Below are 22936 nucleotides of genomic sequence, written 5' to 3' on the forward strand. Positions count from 1 at the left end.
GTTGTTTGGTACAATGTTTATGCGTGGGACGGGACGAGACATTTTTTTTTTTTTGTGAACTTGTTCATATTTGAACACATAATAATACCATGATTAGCTTTTGGAGATTGCAAAAGAAGCAAAACAAAAAACAATGGTCGAGAATTTAGAGAAAGAAAGTGAATGACTAAAGATTGTATTCCTTGAACAATGAATGAATTACAGAGAGAGAGGGAGAGAGAGAGAGAGAGAGGTGTTTGTTATTTATACAAGTATTCTTTGCTTCACTCATAAGCTACTAACCAACTAACTTATCCCTACAATCCCAACAGAACTAATGTGTTGCAACAACATACATGGAGACCTATAAAACGAAAAGCAAAGAGCATTGGTAAGTAATAATAAAACAGAAAAACTACGCAAATCACAATCATAAAAGTCTGCTTCTATTTCCCTTTCAAACCGATTCTCCAAATGAGCCATTGTATTGTGGTCTGTTGATTCACATAGCCTTCAAAAAAGGAGCCATTGTACTCTTGATTGGGAGATACAGCAGAAAAAAAGGAATCCCAGAAATACACAGGTACCCATTGAGCGCGAGCATTGTATAAATGTATAGTCTACAAGTTCAAGTTGAAGCATATAAGCTCACTAAACATACAACTTCCACAAGATTTCTCAATTCATTCAAGCAATTTTACAAACACAAATTGCCCACATGGAGCTAAAAAGATTTCTCAAATATGGTCAAGCCTCTAGTTGGAAATAAAAATGCATGCAAGCCAGATTGTATTAGAAATTAAAGTTGTTATTTGACCAATTCAGAACATCTGCCTCGTACAGAAAACCCAATTTCCCAACTTGGCTTATTCACCATAATTCTTTAAAAACCTTAAATTCTTCAAATAGATGAATGGACAAGAGAAATTAAAATGCAAGGTAGCTTATGAGGTGTCCATTATTTGGAAACTGCTGCAAGCCTTAACAAGATCAAGTGCAGAAAGACTAATGGTCTATGAAGAGATCTACTAACCAAAACATCATAACTTGAGAAATTCGTTAACTTGAGCCCATAATGGATTCAATATATAAGAGAAACAACCATTATAGATCAGATTTATACAAACTAAGGGGCTAAGGTCACATCACACCAGATTCAAGATAGTAATAAAATGAAACCTTGCACTTGATCGAAACTGCTTAATTTTAACATTTCAATACCTTTTCAAGAACTTATAGCCTTCAAATTCTTCCATTTGACAATCTTTTGGCTGCCATGAAACCTTCTCATAGGAAAAATCTGTGCGCTTTGTCATCCGGCAAGACCACATACTTGACAGGCATTGCTTACAACCATGCCCAGAATACAGCAGCTTCTTATGGTCCACAACCCATTTTCCTTTCGTATAATTGTAGACTGGAGCTATTATCAGATAAATAACAATCATTTCCCAGAAAATTCAAGAAAACGAAAAGGTAAAACCCAATCAAAAAAGCAAAATTAAAGATCTATAGAGATCAAGATCGAACCTGGAAGATGCAATGACTCCTGAAGAAGATCGAGATCGAACCTAGAGATGCAGCTGCTAAGGGAGAAGATCGAGATCAAACCTGGAGATGCAGCTACTACGGGAAAGGATGAGGGGAAGGCCACGGGAAAAGGCAGTGGCAGAGAAAGATGCAGCTGGGTTTGAGGAGGAGGAGGAGGAGGAGGAGGCTACAAGAGAGAGGGAGGGTAACGAAGCTACGGGAGAGGGAGGCTGGGGGAGAGACAGAGAGGGTAAACAGTGGAATTTTTATGTTCCACATACGTGGAACAACCCGTTCCAGGGGAGGGAGGTGGGACGCAAAAACACCAAATTTCTGTCCCGTGGAACAGCGCGTTCCACTCATTTTTGGCGTACCAAACGTGGGACAGAACACCTTGTCCCATTCCTTCCCGTTTCGTCCCACGTACCAAACGCACCCTTAAGGTCCCATCTTGTTTCCTTACAAATAGAACCGGTGTTCCCCAAGGTGAAGTACTTTATCTTACAAATCCTTTATGAAGTAACTCTTCTAATTGCACCTTAAGTTCCTTCAATTCCATCGGTGACATCCTATATGTTGGCAAAGAGATGGGTTCAGTTCCTGGTACCAAATCAATTCTGAACTCCACTTCTCGATGTGGCGGAAAACCTAGTAAGTCTTCTGGAAACACTTTAGGAAATTCATCAACTACAGGGATCATCCTCCACTCATTAGTATTCTCTTCAATAGACACGATAACATAATAATACCTTATTGTTCTGGAAACAATTCTTCAATAATAAACTCGGTGTCGTGCAACTTTCATTCACCCTTAGAGAGATTTCATTCCCTTCAGGGGTTACAATTATGACTTTTCTCCTTCCACAATCAATTTGGGCTTGGTATTTTCTTAACCAATCCCTTCCTAGACTCAGTTCATACTTCATCTTTTCTAAATGGTACAAGTATACTGTAAGAACTTGATCTTTCACCACCAACTTATACCCCATAAATATTTGATTTATAGATATTTTCCCCAGCAACGGTACACTTAGGGTCAAAGGTTTCGTCACTGGTTTAGATTTCAACCCTAAAGAACTAGCCAACCATACATATATAAATGAATGTGATGCATCAATATCAAACAATATTCTGGCTTTGGTATTTGAGAAGAGAATCGTACCATTCAGCACCATCTTGTTATTTGCAGTAGCTTCATCATCTTCAATCAAAGCATACACTCTGCCACTTTCATTTACAGGTGCACGATTTCGAGCTCCTTGACCTTGGTAACCATGGTTGGTCTTCTAAGATGCTTGCTGATTGCGTTGTGGTTGCTGAACCATTTTCGTTTTAGCTCCTTGGGGAACTTGAGGTCGATTAACAACTACAGAACCAGAGCCTTCTCTTTTGGGACATTTTGGGCTGATATGCCCAAATTCACCACAAGAATAACATTTGGGGCCAGCTGGCCTTTTGCTTGGTCTTCCACTGCCACTTGAAATTTCAGATTCTTTTCTCGCTTTATTTTTACCCTTGTTTCCCACAGATCCACTAGCTGAGGCTTTCTTCTTCAAAAAGATGAGATGATCTTGCTCAAGTGCATAAGCAGCATCTACAATCTCCCTGTAAGTCTTTGTGCCTTGACCCATAATATACCTTCTGATGCCATTTTTCAAGCCCAACATAAATTTTACTACTTTCGTATTTTCATCAGCTACTAGAGCCTTAGCATATTTTCCCAACTCTATATACTTAGAGACATATTCAGCCACTGTCATATTGCCTTGCTCCAGCTCAAAGAATTCTTTAATTCTTGTTTGTTTCAGAGCAACCGGAAAGTATCGATCATAAAAATGTTGCTCGAAATCATCCCAAGTCATTTCTTTATCTGTATTTTGATCACAGATAGTATCCCACCATGAGTCGGCTTCACCTTCCATTACATGAGTAGCTAACTGAATTCGATTCTTAGCTGGCACTTTCAAAATATCAAGCTTCTTTTTTATGTTCTTGATCCATGTCTCCACCTTGTCAAAATCAGCTGTATCGCAAAACTTCGTAGGCTTCAATTTCAAGAAACGATCAAGATAGGTAGCTTCTCGCTCACTTTCTTTTTCTTCCTCATTTCGTTGGTTTGTTAGTTGACTAGCCAAAAAGGCTTGAAATAACTCAGCCATTTGTTGTGCATTAGCTTATGGGTTTGGCTAGACGTTGGGTAAATCGACATGATGCTCTTCAGAGGCACTTTGTTGTGTGCAAGGGTTGTCTTCAGGTTGTGGCGGCATCTTGTCAACAAAATCAATAAACTGAAACAAAATGCATGACTCAAGAAAATGTATATCGAAAGAAAACAAATGTCTCAAAAAAATAAAATTGTGAAATACCAAATATTTTTATTTTTTATTTTTATTAAAACATGTTATAAGCCATGCTCTGATACCATTTTTGTCTGTAAAACCCCAGACATACATATTTAGCTTTCTGGAGCTTGAAAAGGTTTGTTTGGGTTAAAGTGAGTGTGTAAAAAAAATAAATGGAGAACACGTGTTTGTAAGATGGTCCTTCATCTTTTGGTGTTTGTTGCCCTGTTTCCAAAATGGTAAAAGGGAAGAAACAGCTATGGGTTCTCTTTGGGTGTCGAAGAAAGAAAAAATTGCATAAGTTAAGTTCTAAACATCAAAACTACAATCCGTTTTCGCCTCTATGATCACAACGTTGAGCACTACGGATGAAGGTAAGAATTCAAAGCTTATTTGCAGATTCGAAATTATATTTTGGTTGGGGATTTCATGTTAATAACTTTGAAAAATTCATGTTTGAAGTGCTATATGGTTGAATTGAGAGTTTTGGAAGTCTCAAGGCTGGTCGAACAGTATTACTCAAGAAGATTGAGGTAAAATTTTACTTGATTTGGAGTTATAGAATTCAATTGTGTAGTGGTTGTTGGATGGCGTTTGATATATGGCTCCTGAATGGGTTTCATGGAAAGGTCGATTAAACTGCGATTCATGTGATTAAATATGGATCTGGTTATTTTGGGGATATACGTGCACTGTGCAAATGGAATTGAGACATGTTAGCTTATGTTGGTGCATGTGAATTGTGCATTGATATGTTCCTTTTCAAATTAGGTACTTTCTTGGCTTAAGCAAGATCAAGAGATAGGAGTGAACAATTGTGAAATGAGTTATTACCTGAAGCTTGGAAAATCAGGTGAGGGGACTCACACCCTGGTTGGTGGTTTCCGGTACGTATTATGTATGTAAATGTGGATATGTGCAAGCTATGCATTGAATTTTGTTGTTGTGTTAGAACTGCATGTTAGGGAAAAGAGTTTGATTTTTCTAGCATGCGATTTATGTCGTTCTAAATTGTAATGACGACCTAAGAGTGAAGGGGGCTGTGTGACTACCCTGGGCTTCAATCCCCTAAACCTCCAGAGGGTCCTATACAAACGGATTCATACCATTAACCGTAAGGGGAGGGTACTTGTGTCTATGTGGTATAGGTTGTCAGTGGACACTCTCACTACCCTACCTTGTGTTGTTATTACTTGAGAATTTATTTTAGGTATGGTAGTTGGCCGCGTGTTCGGTTGTCAGGACAAATGGAATGCAGGGATCCCACTATAGTTAATTATAAGCATGAAATAAATTTTAACTCATGCCAAAGCATTTTGTTGTGCAAATTATTTCCTTTATACATAGTACAAAGGTATATCTATTTTCAAACCTCGCTAGGGTCCTCCCGAGGGGGGGCAAATGATTGTATGTGATGCTCACCCCTACATTTTTCAGGTGCTGTGCGAGAAACAATGGAAGAGTTGGACTAAGGTGTGCGGTTGTAGCTTGTCAACCTAAAAACTTCGAATTAGAAAATCAACTTTTGAAATGTAAATATTGATTTTATGGTTTCAGTGAAAACTGTCTGTGTTTATCCTCTTTGCTTCTGTATATATTTGTCTAAACCCGTCACTCATTTGGCTTATGTAAACTAAACTTTTGGGACTTTTGTTGTAAAAAAAAAGGTTGCTTAAGAAAGAGTTTGAATGTTATGGTTTTCAATTAAACTCTGATATTTATTTGATATTAATTTTAGAGGCCTTACGTATTTTAAAGATACATGAAAATTGTCATGTTCTAAGTTTGGAACATACAACTCTCATGCGCTTTTAAGATTCGTGGGGCTGTGTTGACAAAGGTTATGTGAAAGCCTTTGTAGTTGAGGAGTTTGGCTAACTGGAGCATCGGGGTTATGTGACCTTGAGCTGGGAATGGTATGCAAACTCCATGTGGCTTCTCTTTCAAACCATTTGAGTCCATTCTCTCTCTCTCTCTCTCTCTTTCTCTCTCTATAACAAATCTAACGAAAATGAGATTTGGACCGAGAAGAAAAGTCTTTTACGATACACCAACTTATAACAAATCTAACGAAAATGAGATTTGGACCGAGAAGAAAAGTCTTTTACGATACACCAACTTTATAGGATACATCATAGAGCGACAGGGAATCTCGACATCTTACATAAACTTATAAACTAAAAACATTCAACAAATTAGGCACCGTACATATGGCAATTCACGCCAATGAAGCATGACGTTCGTTGGTGCTAAGAATCTTTGGGACGGCAGTCGAGAGTATATACATTTTCCATTACTCTGACAGGCTGGCATGCATTGATTTTGTTTGTTTGCTGATTCGGTATGATACTAATGTGTTCTATATGAAGAGTCTTGATCCAATCAATTTATATTTTTATTTTTAATTGTATGTCCTTTTAGGGCTTTTTTATTTTTTAAATTAATTAACAATGAGGGCAAATTTGTCTTTAAGAAAAGATTTTAAGGTGAATTCAGACCTAAAAGGATATGTGAAAGTGAATTAGAACATCACGAAGTGCTAGTGTAATATTGCAAATGAGAGGTTTTTTGTGAACACAATAAATCGTAGGAGGTGTTAGTGTAATTAATCCGCTCAATAAATCTAGTACAAAGAGCAGCAGTTATTTTCAAAAATAGTAATTTTAGTTATATTGATGTCGTAGGAGTGTACTAACATATAATGCGGCAAAGAGATGAAGATAATTTAGGTGCTTTAATGAATTTAGAAAGGCATATTGGTTGGGGTTCCACCCATCCGTCTCGGGTTTAAAACTCTCCAATCCGTTAAATTATTATAATAGTTTTGAATTAAAATTTTTTTTAATGAATTAATCGTTTAAGTGACTGCGAATAACATGGTTTTCCAACTCAATAGGTATCACCAACACCAATCATTCATGCATTAATTGATCTCAAGCATCAAGGTAGTCCCTGATATTATGGTTATGTTAAATTTTTGTTCAGACTTGCACTCGTATACAGGGAATACGAATCTAATTAGCAAAACATAGAGTACAATCAAATCATTTAACAAGTTATTATACGCATGCAAGTTTCTCAACTTACAGAGCAAATCGTTGTAGGCTAAAGTTCTCAGCTTAACAAATCATCTAATTGCTATCATGGCATCGGACTCGACATGTTATTAAGCAACTAAACACTAATTTGATATCAAGCTAAGCCGAAATACAAAGCAATAACTAGACAGAACTTTAAGCAATTCTAATTTACTGGAGATTGAAGGACCTGGCTAGCCATTCTGTCCAAATCAACAAAAGACGTGCCATTAGGACTAGTGGTGGCCTCCGTTGCCAACTTTTTCCATTCCAGGGCTTTCTTCCGCATCTCTTTGCCTTCCTCTCCCTCCATTATCTTTCTCACAAGTCCTTCTATGTAATCTCTTTTAACATCGCCCTCTATCTCCATGCCTATGCCCCACACTTTGCAACTGAACCTACAATTCATTTGTTGTTCTGCAAAGAAGGGCCAACAGATCATAGGCACTCCACCACACAAGCTTTCAAGGATAGAGTTCCATCCGCTGTGGGTCAAGAACCCTCCGATAGCTGGGTGACTCAGAACTTCTTGTTGAGGGCACCAACTTGCCACTAGACTTCTTTCTTTGGTCTCTTCCGAAAACTCTGAAGGAACGACAGCTGATTCCCCAACAAGAAGGTCAGGCCTAATTACCCAAAGGAATGTTTGATTGCTGTTTGCAAGTCCCCAAGCAAACTCAGTTAGCTGCTCCTCTGTCAGGACTGTGATGCTTCCGAAATTGACATAAACCACGGAATTGGGTTCTTTAGAGTCGAGCCATTCAAGGCACTCTGGTTCTTCTGTCCATAGGTTTGATCCAATCGACTTCAACTCGTTCTCTGCTGGGATCTGATTAAGCTGTAGATGTAGGGGTCCGACGGAGTATATAGGTGGTAGCAAAGTGGAAAGTGCATCTAACACTTCATGTTCAAAGGCATAAAACGTGTTCAAAATGAAAGCAGAAGCTCTATGATATCGTCCTATTTCAACCCTAAGAAATTCCAACATGATGTCATTTGGGTCTGTGGTTCTAATGAAGGTTGGGATGTCCCTCAGTCGGATACCTCTCATGCCTGGTATCCAATCTATAACCGTGTCCAAATACCCATTCGTCAAGTAGCTTGCATCTGCAAATGAAATTGAGAAACAATTCTAAGGTGTTAACATTCTTTAAAAAAATTAACACGTTTAGTACATAGTCAGTGTTACCAAATGACTACTCAGGAAGGAATTTGTAGTTAGTGTACCTTTAAGGGGTATTAAGCCCTTTTCGATGAGAGGGCGCAACTGAAGGTAGCCCATCAAACCGCAAGCACTTGCTGTTGCAAATATAACAACTGGAATGCCTAATTCTTGGGCTGCTTCAAGCGTGAAGGTCATGCCACCATCAGAAACTATGCAGGTAACTGGAGGGGAATTGGGCAAGGAATTGAGCTTGGACAAAAGGTCTTTGAAAGGTTCTAAGCAATTTTTCCTAGTGGAAAAGCATAGAGCTGTTATGTCTTGAGTGGCGTTGACATCAGTTGTAGGGAGGCCATCAGGAATGGTTTCGAACCTAAAGGAGGGGAGGCCATCAAGAGAGTTGGGACCTCGGGCTTTTAGAAGGCGTCTGTGGTTGAACTCTGTGTTCACAAAGGTTATGTGAAAGCCTTTGTAGTTGAGGAGCTTGGCTAATTGCAGCATAGGGTTTATGTGACCCTGAGCTGGGTACGGTATGAAAACTGCATGTGGCTTCTCTATCATACCTTTTGAACCCATTTTTTTCTTTGCAAAAATCAATTAGGACAAAGCTAAGGAAAATGAATATGCTTGGGAAGAGGAATTTACAGTACCAGTTTTATACGAAGGAGAGAGAGAATCAATTAGTTCACAAGCTCAACAATAAATTAGTCACACTTAGACAAAAACGATGAGATCCGTGACGTAATGCACTGCAAGTTGGTGCCATTAATTTTTGTTTGTTAATTTATTTTAATCAATTTTTTTTTTGTGAACTTATTTATTTTAATATATTGTGTTATGTAAGTTTTCAGATTTGTTTAATTGTTTGCACGTTCTGATTCCTATTCTATATCCGTAGTATTAAAATAAATTCAGGGTTGCCGCTTTTTTCTCTCCTCCGTGAGAGTCTTCCTCTCCCTGTGAGATTCTCCTATTAACTGCGCTGTCGATCCTTTACCAACCCGCCGGAGCACCATTAACCCACTTCCTTTGAGTATTGTCAAGTTCTGTCTGACCCCTCATTTTCATTTAAGATAGCCCCATTTCTTTGTCTGGCGCCTTAAATCCACCACATCGATTATTGGTTAGTTTCTGTCAGATCTCGGATACCCCTATTAACTTGCCCCAGTTTCCTGCCTGGGTGTTTAGAACCCGCTAGGTCGTTGATCAATTGAGGTAATTTCATTACTCAGCCATCTACCACTATTCTAAGATTAATTACTGGGGTCAAGGGGACCTGTCACACCCCGGAGTCGGGAGGCCCTACCGGAGTAGGATTATGTCCCATCCTTTCTATCGGAATAGAATTCTCTCACATTCTATTATCATCTTCTTCCATTTCTTCTCTTTTTTTGTCTTATTTTATATATAAAAAATTCAAAATAAGATGTAAATATGGCGTAAACGCAACCGTTTAAATAGGAAGAGATAAAAGGAAATAGAGATTAAAAAGGAAGAGAAGCCTACTCTATTTCTGTCTCAGAGGCCTGGATACTGACGACTTTATGAATGGGACCTCCATCTATGCGCTAATTGGGGTTTGGATTGACTTTCACATTGTGATCCCTTTGGCAACCAATGAGTTTATGGCAACATTTATGAGCTCCCAACAACCAAAAACAAGTCAGTGGGTGAAAGACTGGGTTAGAGCATCTCTAAAGGAGAAGTTAAAATGTTCAAATCATCATTAACAGTAAAAAAAGGCAGCAACATTGTTTTTCAACAGAAATGCCAAATCTAATGTGGCATGACATGGAATAACAGTTCTCACCCTTGCTGTCAAAATTGACAACAGCTTCAAATTTTTATTGATTAATTATTAAATGTTGTTTATTAATTTTATTATTGTTTGAAAACATTTATCTTCCTCCCACACCCGCACCAACTTTGAAAATATTAGTCTACAAATTGCAAAGCCCAACTTCTTGGTTAAAAGAAAACCCAACTCCGCCACAAATCTTTGAAGCTTGGTGTTCTCTCCAACCAGTAATTCTTCATTTTCTTCTTGATAGGCCTATGAAGCTTTTTCGCAAATGCGTTTTAGGATTGGTGTGTAGTACTAAATATTTGACCATTGAATCTTGCAATGCATTTGAATCAAATGGAAGAGGCTATGCGAAATTGTATCGATTCAATTTGTTTCGAATCCAATTTAAACGAATAGGATCAAAATAGATGGCTTGAAGTTATATAGGTATGAAACTTATCGAGCTGATTTAAATTACTTTGCAGCTCAGAAGTCTCAGTTTTTTATGTCTTGGGTATCAATTCAAATGCCCATTCTGGTGTACATGCTATCTGGGAAATTATGAAAATAAAATAATGGAATAAAATAACAAAAAGAAGACAATGTAATCAAATTTGTAATTATAAAACAGGAATTAAGAAAAGAAATAATATAATAAAATAATATTTTAATTTGACATATAGGGTGGAGAGCAAAACTTAAAAAGATGTCAAAGTGCCACATAGGCCGTCAAATTTAAATTTTTTGTTTAAAATTTGACATCTCCTTTGGAGATGGTCTTCGGTTCCAGATCTGGTGTGTGATTATGTTTTATTTCGAATATGGGACTGTAATTGTGGATACAAAATGGGTGAGCATTTACTCTGCCCCCACCAACCTGAGAAACAAGTGGAATTTCTACACTGTCCACTGCTGCAAAAGTTAGGAATATACCAACTCCAATTCTTTGGATAGTGGTAAAAGGCAGAAATTTGGTTCTCATAGGAGACGTGAAAAGAAACAAAAGTTGAGAAAGGATATGGTGACAGAAGTGGAAGATCTTGTTGTTCAACTGGAGGGTGGAATAGAGCTCTTTAACATAGAGCAATGAGTTAAGCTCATTGCCACAGTGCTGGTGGATCAGCATCTCAACAAGTGGGAAGTGAGAAACATAATGAGAAACGCCTGGAAAGAGTTTGGGGACTTGTAGATTAACTGGGTGCATGATAACTCCTACGTTGTTGTGGTAAGGGATGAAAATGTAGCAACCCGTATACTTGATCAGGTGCCTTGGGCTGTGATGAAACAAAACTTCTCTGTTAAAAGGTGGATGGAGGATCTTGTGATGGAAGAGGTTTCAATGCATTTGGTTCCATTTTGGGTTCAAATGAAGGCAATACCATCGTACTTATGTTCCGAGGAGAATATTAATCGACTTGCTAGTAAATGTGGTGAACTTCTGAAGCTGGAGGATACAGCACGAGTTAAGGGTTTCCTAAGGGTTAGAATCATGGTCGATACCACTAAACCTTTGGCCATCGGATGTTGGGTAACTAGGGCCAAGGATAAGGAATCTTGGGTAGAGTTCCAATACGAACGTCTACATGACTTTTGTTATAAATGTGGAAGAATTGGCCATGCTAGCAATGAATGTTCTTCACTAGCTGATAGAGAAGATGCGGCGAGCTACAGAGAATGGACCAGGACCAAAATGATTAGAGATTTTCTGGAGGTTCATAGGATGATAATTTCTAACCAAGGAATGAGGCGATAGCCGGGTGCAAGTAGGGAGAGAAGGATCCCGACCCAAATAGGACGCAGTGACATCTCTACAAGAGAATGTGGCGGCATGATAGATGAGAATGCGAGGCTAGGACCACCACTGGAGCAAAGTGGAATGTATGTTTTTCACAGTACGAGGATTGTATATTACCCCATAATGGAGATTTCTGGTATGTCCACTATCCCTATCCACGAAACCACTAGCGGGCCAAGTTGGCTCAATCTTGAAGGGCATATTAATTTAAGGAGGGGAAGAAAATTCCAAAAGGATTAGGCTGGAAGGATAGTTGGCCCACTGAGGTCGGGTGTTAGAATAACAAAAGACAGACTGGGGGATATGGCAGGGGACAATACAAGGGCTACCAGTTCAAGAAGGGCCATGCCACGTTTCGATGCTTCAAACCACAGTGCCTAGCAAGGTCAAGGGAAGTTGGTGGTTGTCCAGAGTGTGCCAATGATGTAGCAAGAGTTTAATAGTACACACCCTGGAAGTCTCATTATAGGCTAAGGTGAGGGAGGAAGCTTTTTCCAAAAGTTGAGCCTGCTGAGAAATGCGAGTGAAAGGACTATCAGTAGAGCCCAACGACCATGTAAAATACCAAAAAGAAAACTCGGCTTCCTTGGTCGGCCTAGGAGAAAGGGGCGTAGAGGAAGTTTTCAAATGCATAGGGGACACTGGAGCTTAAGTGAGTGAAGGAAGTCTCATTTCGAAGGATAATCTGTTGGATGTTTCGATTGAAGGGAAAAGCTTATGGCCTCACCTGGAGGAAATTGTGGAAGAAAAACGGCAAAGAGAAATGAATGGTTGGCAAAGAAAAGCAGTGACGGTGGCGGCTAGCCCGATGCAACCACTAACTAGTCATGATACACCTAGTATGGAACTACCATGGTCTTGGGTCAGACACGGTAGTTCAAGCCTTACATGGGCTCATTAGACGGTATAGACCTTCTGTGATTTTTCTATCTGAAACTAAAATGAAAAATCACATAATAAATGGTGTGCGTAGATGGATGAAATATCTGAATAGTTATGATGTATCTCCGATTAGGTCGACGGGAAGATTGACTCTGTGGTGGGATGATAGTTTGAAGGTCAAGGTGGTGTCTTCCAACAGAAATTTGATACATACGGAGATGCGGTTGGTTAGGGACGAGGCTTGGTTTCATGCTTCCTGGATTTATGGAACGCCCTACAAAGCTGAGAATCAAGAATTTTGGCAGTGGCTGACGGATGAGTTTCTTATGACGGATGCTTCGTGGATTTATGTTGGGGTCCTAAATGCAATTTTATCAGAAGTTGAAAAGGTGGGCGGAAGTCAGTGGCCACGGCCGGCCCCACCCTTTATGCAATCTTTTATGACCTATATAGAACTTTTGGATCTTGGGTTCTCGGGACCTAAATACACGTGGAAGGGAACTCGAAATGGGAATCTTATGCAAAAACGGCTGGATCGTGGGATGGTTAATTGGGGTGGAAGTCTCGATGGCCAAATACCTCAATCCTTCATGACAATGCCAGGGCGTCGGATCATTGCTTGCTTATAATCAACACTGACCCGCTAGCTCTTAAATGCAAACCGATTTTCTGTTTTTAGGCGTTTTAATGTAAGGAAAAGAAATATAAAGAGATCATTGACTGGAGCTGGAAAACGAGATGTGTCAGGGGGTGGGTAGAGCAATGGCAAATGAAGTTGCAAACTACGAGAAGAAGTCTCATAAGGTGGAGCTCAAATAAATTCAAAACAAGAAGAAAGAGATCAAAATGTTGGACTATCACCTTGGGGCCCTCCAATTGAATTGGGAGGAGAATCATAACGAAATTTATACGGTTTCGGAATCCATTAACCATCTTGAGGTGCAAGAGGAAGCATATTGGGCAGCATGCTCACGTATCCAGCGGTTACAGGTGGGCGATTCGAACATAGCTTTTTCCATCAATCTACGGCCTTACGACGGAGGCAAAATAAGTTAGTAAGAATATAGAATGATGAAGGCGTCTGGGTAGAAGAGTCTACGAGAGTTAGACAGATGGTGGAAGAGCATTTCAAGAAATTATTTACGTTTGATGGTCAGCGTTATTAGGGTTACATCCTTAGCTGCATGGGTCCGATTGTAACGACATATATGAACGGGATGTTATGCAGCCCAATTTTGGATATGAAGATTAAGGAAACGATGTTTAATATGGGTGGGGCTAAGGCACCTGGTCTGGATGGGTTCCAAGGGATTTTCTTCCAATCTTATTGGGATATAATAGCTATGGAGGTCAAGGGTATAATAACCGTCTGCTTGGTGGGCGATGGGTGTCATTTTCCTATCAACTCAATCAATATTGTCATGATTCTGAAGGTTCCCAACCCAGAAGTAGTCAGTTAGTTCTCGCCAATTAGCCTATGCAATTATTCTTTCAAAGTCCTGTCTAAGATCTTGGCGAATCGATTAAAGTCGCTATTGAGTTCCATTATTTTCACCAAGCCAAAATGCTATCATCCAAGGAAGATAAATACAAGATAACATCATTTTGGCTCAAGAAATCTTCCACTTCCTTACACTACGAAAAACCAAATCCAAGTTTAAGATGAAAGTAAGCTTGATATGAACAAGGCTTATGACCAGTTTGAGTGGGATTTCCTTGAGGCAGTCATGGTGCAACTTGGTTTTCAGAGGAGGTGGGTGGACATGGTTATGCGATGTGTGAAAATGGTTGAATTCTCTATCCTTATTAATGGTTGGCCAGGAAACAGTTTTAAACCAACAAAGGGGCTCCGTCAGAGGGACTCCCTCTCCCTCTATCCATTCTTTATCATCGGTGAGGTGCTATCCATGGCTATTAAACAGGTGGTGGAGCAGGGATACATTAAGGGTATCAAATTATCGGCATCGGGTCTGGTGCCTTCCCACTTGTTGTTTGCAAACGACACTCTAATCTTCCTTATGGCTACCAAGGAAAACAGTAGGAATATGTCCAGCTTGCTTGAAGCCTATTGCAAAGCTTTGTGGTAACAAGTTAGCTTACAAAAATTGGTCGTTTACTTTAGGGCTAATACTCCGGCCCAGTTGGCTCTTGAGTTGTGCAACATCTTAGATATGCCGAAGGTGGATGACCTGGGGAAATACTTAGGCATTTTGACACTCTAGGGGAGATCAAAACGTGATACTCTCGCGTATGTTAAGGATCAGGTTGTGGGAAAGGTTGCAGGGTGGAAAAGGTGATTCCTATCTCAAGCTGGGAAGGAGGTTCTCATCAAAGCTGTGACCTAGGCAATACCTATGTATCTTATGTGTGTCTTTCGATTGCCGAATAAATTGTGTATCGAAATCGATGCGGTGTTGGCTACGTTTTGGTGGGCTAGGGTGGACAAGAAGAGGGGGGATTCATTGGATTAGTTGGATGGAGATGAGCCGATCGAAGCGGGATGGTGGAATAAGGTTCCATAATCTTAAAGATTTTGACCTAGCCTTATTTGTTAAGCAATGTTGGCATCTGATTCACGACCCGGACTCCCTTTGGGCTCGGGTTCTAAATGAGCGGTATTTCCCTAACGTCTCTTTCCTAGATGCTAAGAAAGGATGAAGAGCCTCTTCGGCATAGAATAGTTTACTTGAAGGAAGATACCTCATTCTTAAGGGTGAAAGATGGCAAATTTTGGGCAGGCACAAGGTCAGATTTTGGTTTGACAAATGGGTCCTGAGTATCCCTGCGGGGCACCATACCCTTCCCCTTAATTTGAATGTCAACAAGGAGATGATGGCAACTAAGTTTATTGAACCAGTTTCGAGAGGCTGGAATCTTGCTCTAGTTTCAGAGGTTGTTTTGGTGAAGGAGTGCAATACCATTTATATAGTATTCATGCTGGGCCGCTTCTGAGTCCAGGCAAGCTTATTTGGCTATTCGAGAAGAATGATATCTATTCGGCAAAATCTGGTTACCGCTAGTGTCATAACCTTCATTCTCCTGTTATGCATGACCGCCCATCCTCATCTCGTGACACTGATACGCGGGTGTAGGGGTGGATCTGGAGGTGCAGGGCCGCCCTTAAGATGAGGTGTTTTTTGTGGCGGGGTATTCGCAATGCTTGCGCAACCAAGTGGAATCTTTTTAGGCTGCGGTGTGTTTTATCTCCCTTATGCCCCATATGCACTGACAAAGATGAAACCATTGAGCATATCCTCATTCTTTTCCCGTGGGCTTCCCAGGTATGGCACGGGGGTCTGCTGCATCTCCAAATTAATTGGGACACCATTACCACTCTGTTTGATTAGATTTGCTCGGTCTTCAGTTTAGCTTAGAGGAATAAGGAGGACCTGGATCGTATTTTGTCGCAGTTGGCTTTTTCATGTTGGTTTATTTGGAGAGCTAGGTGCAATACAGTCTTTAAATCTGTCCAACCTTCCCATTCCAGGACTTTGAGGACCATTGCTATTGCTATGAGCTCTTTTGAGTCGGCCTTTGCCCCAATCCGGATGCTGGGGATTGGCAGGCCCAGTTCCACTCCAGGTTTGTCCCGGTCTACTCCGTGATCACCTCCCTTTGTCAATTGTGTAAAGATCAATGTTGATGCCTGCTAGAAAGGGGATACCCAATGTTGCTCGGTCGGGGTTGTTATCTGTGATAATACCTCGGGTTATCTTACAATTCGAAGTGTGATGGTGCCGACTTCCAATGCATCTATGGCGGAGGCTTTGGCCATTTTGGTGGGCTACTTGCTTGCAAAAAATTTACATTTTCATGAGGTGGTGATTGAGTCGGATGAGTAAGGTATTATTCGTTCCCTCAACTCACCATCTCTGAGCTGTACTTAGGACCTCCTACCAATTCTTAGTCATGTATGGGAGGTTAGGAGGACGTTCCAAACATGCTCTTGGTCTTGGGTCCCAAGATCAACAAATATGGCGGCAAATTTTGTCACGAGGAACATATCACTGGAGATGTGCGCCTTTGGCTGGGTTGCGAGACCCCCATCTTCTCTTGTGGGTATCTTGAATGATGACGGCCTCCCATGTATGTCGTTGTAATGGAATGGGGGGTTTTGTTGGTGGTTGGGTGACACTGGTCCTTGGCGGAGGCGCTTTCCTATTTCGGTGTTGGTCGTTTGGCTTTCTGTTCTTGTTTGGCCTTGTGCCCTGGTTTTTCTATGAATCCCAGTTCCCCACCCCCCTCTCAAAAAAAAAAAAAAAAGATTCAACTGTACTAAAATCTCAAGTATCACCTTTTAATTATTAATTAAATAATGTTAATGTTATAGGACTACAGCCAGTGGCGGATCCAGGATTTTAACATTGGGTGGTCCCAATATAAAAGCTTTAAAAAAATTAGATGAAAATATTATTAAAAAACTAGACAATAAACTACCAACAAACTTTTCATTCATAATCTTCGTACAAGCAACATATCAAGCTACAAAGACTAAATGCAATTTATGTGCTACATACTACAGTTTGGGGTCATTTTCAAAATGGATCACAAGGTTTCAATTTCAACATTTTATACCTAATTAAATGTCTTTACTTTTACTTTTATTATTGGTTTAAAACAAAACAAATAATTCAAGTGGGTTAGGGCTTTCCTCTTTAACCCACTATGTCCTAGGTTCAAACTTTTTTCTTCTCTTATTGTAAAATAAGTGTAGAATTATCCTCTTAGAAAATAAAGGAAACAAATGAAAATGAAAACACAAAAAAAAAAAAAAAGGAACTAAAGAGAAGAACACATAGACCACCAAGATGAATTGATTAGGAATGAAAAATTAGACTAGAAAAGGGAAGGAGGATGAGGGAAGGTGGTAGAGAACCAAAAGGAAATAATTTCAACAAAAAACAGAAAAGCAAAGACATAAATAAAGTGATGCGGCATTAGTTTCTATAAGCTAGGGCCCAAAAACTAACAGCCTCACAAATACTCAGTAAATGAATAGATAAATCTCTATAAGCCAAGGCCCAAAAACAAATGGCCTTGCAAATACTCATTAAATGAATAGATGAAGCGACACCATCTAGTCGAGGGTTAAGAAAAAAAAGAGCAATTTTTCTCCTTCTTCTTCCTCAGGCTGCCTCCTGGTTCTTCTTCACTAGCCGCCATTATCTTCACACACCCAGACTTGGGTGGTCCTCGGAGGTCCTTACAGCCACTTATTCTGACTTCCGGGTGGTCTTGGGACCACCTTGGTCCCTTAGTAGATCCGCCGTAGTATACAGCTATTTAGTTTTGGTTTGATATCCCATGATATTTAGTTATTTACATAATGCTTTTACCCTAGATTGAAAATTTGGAATGATTGGCTTTTTGCTTTTAACCTAGGGTTCTATCTTGCACAATCTCATGTTCCCTTGTTGATGCATTTTGTTCGGGGGATGTTCAGAAATTTGGTGCTAGTTTTCATTTCCCTCGGTGGGGACGTTTTAATATAGGCGCCTGATTTTTTAATTTTTTAGACTAAACATTTGTTCATTTTAGAAATTTGATTAAACATTTTCCTACAAATTTGGTGCCACATGATTTTATGTGCCCATTTTATAGTACTTAAATTACAAAACCTGCCATAGATTTTATCAAAGCAAAACACTGATGCCCAGAATCCTAAATTCTTCACGATAACAAAAAAAAAAAAAGTTTCCTAAATTCTTGCCTAACTTATATCTCAGAGTTTGAATCAAAACAAATATTGCATAATGCATATCCTCCCTACAGATAAGAAGCATTTGAATTTCATAATACATATTAATCATAAATATTTCCTACCAGAAAAATTTTCCACCTCCATGATAACTTATGTCCCTTGTGCATGATTTTGTTTTTCTTATGAAAAAAAAGGTCTTCCACTCCTCTTCTAACCTTCTTAATTTGTAGCTGCAATTGAACTATTGCTTAATCATGAGCGCATAATAGAGGTACGCTTTGCCTTGTGCTTTCGTACGTTGTTTAATGTACACTTTGGTATGTATATATATTTGGTACGACATATAAAACGAGTTTGTAACGTAGTAGTTTTTTTGCGCAATACGTAATGGTAATTTAGTCTGTAACACTTATTTTGTACTTAAAGTAATATTTATTTTGAACGTACTAGTCATTTGGTACATAAAGTAATATTAATTTTAAACGTACCAGTCATTAATTTAGTACGTAAATAATATTAATTTTGAACCTACCTGTCATTTGGTACATAAAGTGATGTTAATTTTGAATGTACCACTTATTTGGTATGTAAAGTAATATTAATTTTGAACGTACCGGTCATTTGGTACATAAAATAATATTAGTTTTGAACGTACTAGCCATTTGGTACTTAAACTAATATTTAGTTTTGAACGTACTAATCATTTGGTACGTAAAGTAATTACCGTAACAAACGTGTTTGTTATTGTAATTAAAATCGTACTAAATATTGTTTGTGCAATGTGAGTTTGGAATGTACCAAATATTGTTTGTGTTTTTTGTAGCACACGAACCAAGTTGGCACTCCATTCTCAAACAATCATTTAGGAAAATTTATAATTAGAATCCCCTACAAGTTTTTAACAATTTTTAGATCAAACATTTGTTTCTTTTTAAGATTTGATTAAGACGCTTTAACTAACAGCCACATCAACATTTGTTGTTTATTTAAATTATATATCTTTTTAAGCTAAAACTCTAATTATCAGTTTCCAAATATGTCCTTTTAAGAGTTTTTTTTAACTATCAACAAGCAGAAAATATTCCCCTAAAAAAGAGGCCACATAAAAAAAATAAAGAAAAAAACTCTTAAAAGGACATATTTGGAAACCAATAATTAGAGTTTTAGCTTAAAAAGATATATAATTTAAATAAACAACAAATGCTGACGTGGCTGTTGGTTAAAGCGTCTTAATCAAATCTTAAAAAGAAACAAATGTTTGATCTAAAAATTGTTCAAAATTGTAGGGGATTCTAATTATACCTTTTTTTTTAATATTTATGAAATAATAATTAAACAATGCAGTTAGTGTTTTTTAATTGGTGCTTAGTTTTCTTAGTGTGTGATTTCTTTAGTGTGCAATACATATTTCGATATAGTGTTGGGTTTGTACCCAATATGTTCATCACAAGCACTTAAAGGAGAAAGTTTACCAAAAGAAAAGCACTTAGAGAATGTGGTGCATTTAAAACATTTGATAAAATACGTATGTACGCAGATGGTGTTTCATCGCAGGCAAAAAGCAATCATGCTTATTCCTCTTCCTCTAACAACTAACAATTTAATTCAATAACACCACCGTTTGTTAAAAAAAAAAAAAAAAAAAAAGGACAACCATATAATGTTTTTCGTTAGTTTTACTAAGTATTGTCTCTCTGTTTCATGTCTTTCGCTTACCTGAAGCTTTTTATTTTTTTATTTGTCGAAAAAGTAAATTTCATTGCATTTTAACATGGGTTGTGCCTGGGCCAAAACAATAGATGGCCCTTAAATTGTATCCTACTGTTCGTCTTAAGACTCATTCTAATGAATGACTGAAATATAAACGATTCTATTGGCATTAAACAAGATTCTGATTAAAATTATCATTGTTTATTCTCATAAAACACCAATTATTGAGTCACACTGGAAAATTTCTAAGAAAGTGTGCTTCATATATATAGCATAGATTTTTAATCAGTTCTAATTCCTCCGAGATAGAAGCACCTGGTTAATTATTTTATCCAAGTCCAAAAAAGATAACCCATTGGGACCAGTGGTGGCCTCTTTTGCTAACTTCTTCCATTCCAAGGCTTTCTTCCTCATCACTTTGCCCTCCTCTCCCTCCATCAACTTTCTCACAAGTCCCTCTACGTAATCTCTTTTAACTTCACCCTCGATCTCCATGCCGACGCCCCACTCTTTGCAACAGAACCTACAATTGGTTTGTTGCTCTGCGAAAAAGGGCCAAATGATCATGGGCACTCCACCACACAAGCTTTCAAGAGTTGAGTTCCATCCGCAGTGTGTTAAAAACCCTCCTATAGCCGGGTGGTTCAAAACTTGTTCTTGAGGACACCAACTTGCTAATAAACTCCTTTCTTTGGTCTGTACGAAAAACTCTGCAGGAACCACAGATGAATCCCCACCAACAAGGTCAGGCCTAATCACCCACAGAAAGGTCATATTGCTGTTTGCAAGTCCCCAAGCAAACTCAGTTAGCTGCTCTGCTGTCATGACTGTGATGCTTCCGAAATTGACATAAACGACCGAGTTGGGTTCTTTAGAGTCAAGCCATTCAAGACACTCTGATTCGTTTGTCCATAGGTTTGATCCAATTAAATTCAGCTTGTTATCTGCTGGGATCTGATTGAGTTGTAGATATAGGGGTCCTATTGAGTAAACGGGTGGTAGCAAAGTTAAAAGTGCATCTACAACATCATGCTCCAATGCATCGAACGTGTTTAAAATTATAGCAGATGCCCTTCTTTGAGCTCGTTCAAGCTCAACCATCAGAACATCAAGCATTATGTCATTTGGATCTTTGGTTCTCAAGAAGCTCGGCACATCCCCCAATCTAATATTTTTCATGCCCGGTATCCAGTCTAACACAGTGTCCAAATAGTTTGCATCTGCAGGTAGTATTAGCACCAAAAAAAGTGAAAGTTCTAATTAGAAAGGTAACATGTCTCCGAAATTAGACTCATTTCTTAGACAACTTCTAGCCTTGCAAGTTTAAGTTGTTGGGGAATGAGCCAGCATTCAACATCATGCTTACCCTCTCTCATGCGCTGAATGGAGGTACATAAGATGATAGGAGAGAGACAAACAAATAAATACAACCCACCTTGTTGGGCATGGATGTACATAGGTCCTCATGCAATAGAAGGCTTTATGATCTTGTTAGGCAACCACGAGCGTAAAAAAATTTAAGGCCTGTTTAATGACCATTTTGTACTTGGATTTTAGTTTTCACTTTTTGATTTTGAAATATGAAGAAAGTATATGAGAGAAAGTGCGTGTTGAGGAAGGGTGGTGGGAAGGTACAAACAAAAGAAGGAATGAAAACAAAATTTGGAAAGTAAAAACAACTTAAAAGTACTTTTTTAGACATTTTATTTCGGACTAGGATTCTCTCCCCTTCTATTCGCATCCTCTTCCCTCCCCCTCGTCTCACACTTGACTTGTAGTCTTATTGTGTCTATAAAAAAAAAATGAAATGTTGACTTGTTTAATCGTAGCCGTTCAAGTAGGAGGGAAGAGAAGAGAGAGACTAGGAGGGGAGAGAGCCCTCCTCCTTTTATTTCTTTCATGCATTTTCCTTCTATCTGTAACATGAAAATGAAAACTACAAACTACAAAGTAGAAATAAAATGGTTATCAAAAGAACCCTCAAGGTAGATAGTTTTGTTTTGTCAAACTCACTATATCCTCGTTTTGATTTATAATTAATAGTACCTTTAAGGGGAATAAAACCCTTTTCAATGAGAGGGCGATACTGAAGGCAGCACATCAAGCCACAAGCACTTGCTGTCTGGAACATAACATCCGGGATGCCCAATTCTTGGGCTGCATCAAGAGTCAAGGTCATGCCAACGTCAGAAACTATGCAAGTTACAGGGGGGGAGTTTGGCAAAGAATTGAGTTTGGAAATAAGGTCTCTGAAGGGTGCTAGGCAAGTTTTTCTAATCGAAAGGCATAGAGTGGATATGTCTTGAGTGGCATTGACATCAGTTGGAGGGAGGCCATCGGGAATGGTTTCGAACCTAAAGGAGGGAAGACCGTCAAGAGAGTCGGGACCTCGGGACCTAAGCAGGCGTTTGTGGTTGAACTCTGTGTTGACAAAGGTTATGTGAAAACCTTTGTAGTTGAGGAGTTTGGCTAACTGCAGCATGGGGGTTATGTGACCTTGAGCTGGGAATGGTATGCAAACTGCATGTGGCTTCTCTTTCAAACCATTTGAGTCCATTCTCTCTCTCTCTCTCTCTCTCTCTCTCTCTCTCTCTCTCTATAAGAAACCTAACGAAAATGAGATATGGAAGGGGGAAAAGTCTTTTACAATACACCAGCTTTATAGGATACATCGTAGAGGACAGGGAATCTCGACATTTTATATAAACTTATAAACCAAACACGTACGTGCAACAAATTAGGCACTGTACATATGACAATTCACGCCAATGAAGCTTGATGTTCGTTAATCCTAAGAATCTTTGGGACGGCAGTCGAGAGTATATACTTTTTCCTTTATTCTGATCGTCTGTCATGCATTGCTTTTGTTTGTTTGCCGATTTGTTTTGATACTAATAGGTTCTATGGTAAGAGTTTTGACCAAGAGGGGCTTAACCTCATAAACGAGATTAAGTATTTGCTTCATGTTGGAG

The 22936-nt window shown here is 38.9% G+C and overlaps 3 protein-coding genes and 1 long non-coding RNA gene across 4 annotated transcripts; all 4 read right to left on the reverse strand.

Moving 5' to 3' along the window:
* Positions 1–159: 159 nt before the first annotated feature.
* LOC139198344 (uncharacterized) lies at positions 160–1843 on the reverse strand. Its single transcript, XR_011583763.1, has 3 exons — positions 1510–1843; positions 1201–1402; positions 160–599 (listed from the first exon to the last, which is right to left on the reverse strand). It is a non-coding gene; the product is annotated as an uncharacterized lncRNA (long non-coding RNA).
* A 952-nt stretch (positions 1844–2795) lies between these two features.
* LOC103448805 (uncharacterized) lies at positions 2796–3668 on the reverse strand. The gene has a single exon (XM_008388070.1). It carries the CDS (start codon positions 3666–3668, stop codon positions 2796–2798), a length of 873 nt encoding a protein of 290 aa, XP_008386292.1.
* A 3217-nt stretch (positions 3669–6885) lies between these two features.
* On the reverse strand, positions 6886–8891 carry LOC103448620 ((R)-mandelonitrile beta-glucosyltransferase-like). Its single transcript, XM_008387883.4, has 2 exons — positions 8156–8891; positions 6886–8035 (listed from the first exon to the last, which is right to left on the reverse strand). The coding sequence occupies exons 1-2, from the start codon at positions 8664–8666 to the stop codon at positions 7095–7097; spliced, it is 1452 nt and encodes a 483-aa protein (XP_008386105.1). The 5' UTR covers positions 8667–8891; the 3' UTR covers positions 6886–7094.
* Positions 8892–20193: 11302 nt separating this feature from the next.
* On the reverse strand, positions 20194–22531 carry LOC103448806 ((R)-mandelonitrile beta-glucosyltransferase-like). The gene is made up of 2 exons (XM_029106468.2): positions 22011–22531; positions 20194–21184 (listed from the first exon to the last, which is right to left on the reverse strand). Exons 1-2 carry the CDS (start codon positions 22519–22521, stop codon positions 20256–20258), a joined length of 1440 nt encoding a protein of 479 aa, XP_028962301.1. The 5' UTR covers positions 22522–22531; the 3' UTR covers positions 20194–20255.
* Between the last annotated feature and the right edge of the window lie 405 nt (positions 22532–22936).

Source organism: Malus domestica, chromosome 08 (assembly GCF_042453785.1).
Source record: "Malus domestica chromosome 08, GDT2T_hap1".
NCBI lineage: Eukaryota > Viridiplantae > Streptophyta > Magnoliopsida > Rosales > Rosaceae > Malus > Malus domestica.

Excerpts from the sequence above, each read along its gene's own strand:
- LOC103448805 (XM_008388070.1), bottom strand. The coding sequence starts at position 3,668 with ATGGCTGAGTTATTTCAAGCCTTTTTGGCTAGTCAACTAACAAACCAA.
- LOC103448620 (XM_008387883.4), bottom strand. The coding sequence starts at position 8,666 with ATGGGTTCAAAAGGTATGATAGAGAAGCCACATGCAGTTTTCATACCG. Across the intron at positions 8,036-8,155 it reads GGGCTTAATACCCCTTAAAG|ATGCAAGCTACTTGACGAAT; the intron begins GTACACTAACTA and ends TTTCATTTGCAG.
- LOC103448806 (XM_029106468.2), bottom strand. The coding sequence starts at position 22,521 with ATGGACTCAAATGGTTTGAAAGAGAAGCCACATGCAGTTTGCATACCA. Across the intron at positions 21,185-22,010 it reads GGGTTTTATTCCCCTTAAAG|ATGCAAACTATTTGGACACT; the intron begins GTACTATTAATT and ends TACTACCTGCAG.